A 3,406-nucleotide genomic window follows, 5' to 3' on the forward strand; every position below is an offset into this window, starting at 1 on the left:
TACTTGGTGATGTCTCGTTTCCATCAATGTTTTTTTAATATAATTAATAAGCCTCCAGTAATTATACCATCTTTATGCGTCTCAGAGGGAGGTGCATTTTGGGGATGATAAATAATATAAACTGGTATCGGGCATCTTGTAACACATTTTGATTACTCACGCACACTGTATTGGCTTATGCAGCAGCTAGTAGTGTGTGGGGGAAAAGTGACTGTTTTCTAAATTGAGTGTCCAAAATTCCTTGTTAATCTTTAATTTGTAACGGAGAGTATTGGGCCTAACATTAAGTGTTTTAAGACCAAGACATATTTTGTTGATTCCTATAGCAAGCATTCCTTAAATAACACCGGAACCATCTAAGTCATTATAATCCCCAAAAGTATTAAAATTAAGCAAAAGATTGTTGTGGTCCGAAATGTAATACAATTCGTTATAACAATAAATAAAGCATAATATCCACTAAATAAAATCCTTCTAGGACTGTGCCCTTTTATGTCCAGATAATTATATTTATAATGCAGCATGTTTTCGCAACCGTGGAACGGCAATTAGCCAGGGCTTCAGGATACTCTTTCAAAGAAAGATGAATTTTGGTTGTCGTCATATTGCTGTTTCTCGTATCCCCTGCACGTCCAAATTCCACGTCAGAACGTTCCGCGGGCGCGAGCGCGAGCGCTCCGTTTCCCTATTGGCCGGCACGCCGTCCTCCCTTCGCTCATTGGTCGGCGGAGCGTTCACGCCCTCCTCGCTTATTGGCTGCAAGTTGTTCGCCACCGGCGTTTGGTCGGCCGGGGCCGTGACCGGCGGTGGTGGTGGGTTCACCACGGGCCGCGGGCTGCCCACTTTAGGGTCGCCCAGCCGGGACCGTTTGACTGCGGTTTTGGGCGGGACGGGTGGGCCGGTTTTCGGCTTGTCGGCGCCCTCCTTGCTCCCCCGGTCTTTGCCCCTCGGCCGGTGGTACGACCTGGTCGCCATCATGGTCTCGGACTTCAGCAGCAGCTGAAACAGCGCCTCTTGTTTCTTCTTCAGGTCGGCCTGGAAACAACGGACCTCGCTCGCGTTCTGGCACATGCGCAGTCGCCTCAGCAGGCGAGGCTCCGCCTCCTTTATCTTAGTGACGGACGCTGGTTGGTGGAGAGCCTTAGAAATGGCCTCGTTGACGTTATGCGCCTTTTTACTTTTAAAATTCTCGTTGCCTGCTGAAACAGTCAAAAGTAGCAAAGAGAAGAACTACATTGTATATACTTTCTACTTTTGAACAAAATGCCCATTCAGATGGCAAGCCAACGGGGTTGTTTACATCTTAAAGATTATACAACAATGCTGATTCTTGCTCAGTGATGTTTAATATCAACTGTTTACACTAACAACAAAATCTTCTCTAAGTTTTGTAAATAATTACGTCAAAGTGTGGGCTATCTGTTAAACATCCATACAAGCGAACAGGCAAGAAAACCAGCTCCGCATTACGCCTATAATATAGGCCTAGGCCTGCCCATACTCCGCCTTAAGCTTTATTCCAGGGCGCGCTTCCATGACAGTTTTGGAGAATTTCTTTTAATTTGTGAATGAAGGAAATGATAGTGTTGTTACCATTTTCACCTGATAGTTCCCTCCAAACTTCCACCGCGGCCGCGATCATTTCTTTCCTCTCCCGATCTAGTTCCCGCCGCTCCTTCAGCACCGCCATGAACTGCCGGTTCATCAGCTGGTTCTCGCGGGCCATGTGCAGTTTCTCCACCTCGATGTGGAGCAGTTCCCTGTGCATCCTTTTCAAACAAGTTTGGAAAATGTTTCAGAGGATTAAAGGGATTTCAAAGTTACAGGGTTGCACGGAGGGAGAAAGACCATCTGTTGTAACCACTATCGTTATAAACTCTTCGTGATGCTACCTGTAATCTATCCAAGAAAGCCATTTCTCCAACTTTGGTAGCGACTCTGGCTTTGGCTCCGCAGTCTTTGTGCCACAAACCAGTTTGGGGATCGGAGCATTTTTGTCTGTTCTATAGTTATTCAAAGACTGACGTGTTGACCTGAGGCAAAGACGGAACTGATGCGGAGGCCAGGTTTGGCGAATGTGGGGTTGGCCTACAAAAGAAGTTTAGGGAAAAGTATAGGCATACACTAGCGTTGTCTAATTAGTGTAAGTAACGTTGTAAAGGTATGTAGCGTATATGCTACGTTGTAGCTTGTTTTGTCCTTTACTTCGTGGTTGTGCACACTGTGATTTAGTATTATAGGCCTAACCTTTCCATGTCAAATTCTCGCTGTAGTGCTTTTCTCTGGCGCTCGATCTCCTCCTCGAGCTGTTGTGCGACAGGGGGCGCTGTGTCCCCATTTATTTCTTCCTCTGCCGGAAGTTCCCCACTTGTCGTTTGATCGTCGTCAACGTTGTTACACAATGTCGACACCGGCACCATCATAGCGCCCTCGCTTGACTTGATGCTGTTACTGTCGTCATCGTCAAGCCCTGTGGTTTTGGTCTCGCGGTTCGATGACTTGCTTCGGTGACGTAGAAAAATGCGGGAAATTTGGCCTATTGCATTCGACATGACGGTTGGAGCTGATGTAGGCCTAATCGCGAAAATCTCTGCGATTTTGCAAGCAAATTAATACATACACAGTAAAGCCGTTAAAGTACCATTTTTAGAACCATGAGAAGAAAAACATTTACATTTTTGTTTTGCATGTAGCCTTGGAATCGAATTTTTAGAAACGCATTGTTTACTTTTCGACGCGCGCTCGCGTCTATTCATTTTGCGCGTAAGATTATCATTATCCGGTTCGTTAGTGTGACGTCACCTCCAGCACTTTCTGCACGATTGGAACCGGAAGTTAACGCAGCTCGAGTGTTTGTAGCCAATGGGCGCTAGTAATCAGTGGTGCGCGTGCGTGTATGACGTTTTTACTAACGAACCGGATGCACGTGCGCGCGTGCTTATGAATATTGATTAAAGGGAATATACAACATTTGCAAACATCGAAAAATAAAACTACCAAGTTTTTGCGAAATACCTTAATAGGATGTTGGTAAATGACAGTCTAAAGCATCCTGTAAAATTATGGCACCTGGTATACTGTCATTTTCAAGAAAAGTGGTATTTTTGTATCAATTTCCAACGCTGATCGGCCGATCAGCGTTGGAAACAACTGGCTTTTTTTTTCAAATACTGGCCCCAATTGACCATTGCACTTGTTTGCAATCGATTACAAACCTATGAACGGGTACGAGCCAGCTAGACTGGTTCCCTGACCTTACAATTCCCCAATGTATGTAAACTAGTCTGTTTCTTCTTATATGGAGTCAGGGAACCAGACTACAGGAAAATGATCGTTTTTCTTGGTTTTTATAGCATTTGCGAACCCAAAACCTCCTAAAAGTCAGTGTAACTATATTTGCTTTATA

At 45.0% G+C, this 3,406-nt stretch overlaps 1 protein-coding gene across 1 annotated transcript; it reads right to left on the reverse strand.

The window, feature by feature from the left end:
• Window positions 1-2,690, reverse strand: LOC119724132. Its single transcript, XM_038195052.1, has 3 exons — window positions 2,248-2,690; window positions 1,603-1,769; window positions 1-1,196 (listed from the first exon to the last, which is right to left on the reverse strand). The coding sequence occupies exons 1-3, from the start codon at window positions 2,550-2,552 to the stop codon at window positions 601-603; spliced, it is 1,068 nt and encodes a 355-aa protein (XP_038050980.1). The 5' UTR covers window positions 2,553-2,690; the 3' UTR covers window positions 1-600.
• Window positions 2,691-3,406: the final 716 nt, after the last annotated feature.

Source organism: Patiria miniata, unplaced genomic scaffold, assembly GCF_015706575.1.
Source record: "Patiria miniata isolate m_02_andy unplaced genomic scaffold, ASM1570657v1 HiC_scaffold_18, whole genome shotgun sequence".
Taxonomy (NCBI): Eukaryota; Metazoa; Echinodermata; class Asteroidea; order Valvatida; family Asterinidae; genus Patiria; species Patiria miniata.

Coding starts and splice junctions, on each gene's coding strand:
- LOC119724132 (XM_038195052.1), bottom strand. CDS start 2,552: ATGTCGAATGCAATAGGCCAAATTTCCCGCATTTTTCTACGTCACCGA. Junction 1,770..2,247: donor CGAGAATTTGACATGGAAAG/GTTAGGCCTATA, acceptor TTGTTTGAAAAG/GATGCACAGGGAACTGCTCC. Junction 1,197..1,602: donor AGTTTGGAGGGAACTATCAG/GTGAAAATGGTA, acceptor CTGTTTCAGCAG/GCAACGAGAATTTTAAAAGT.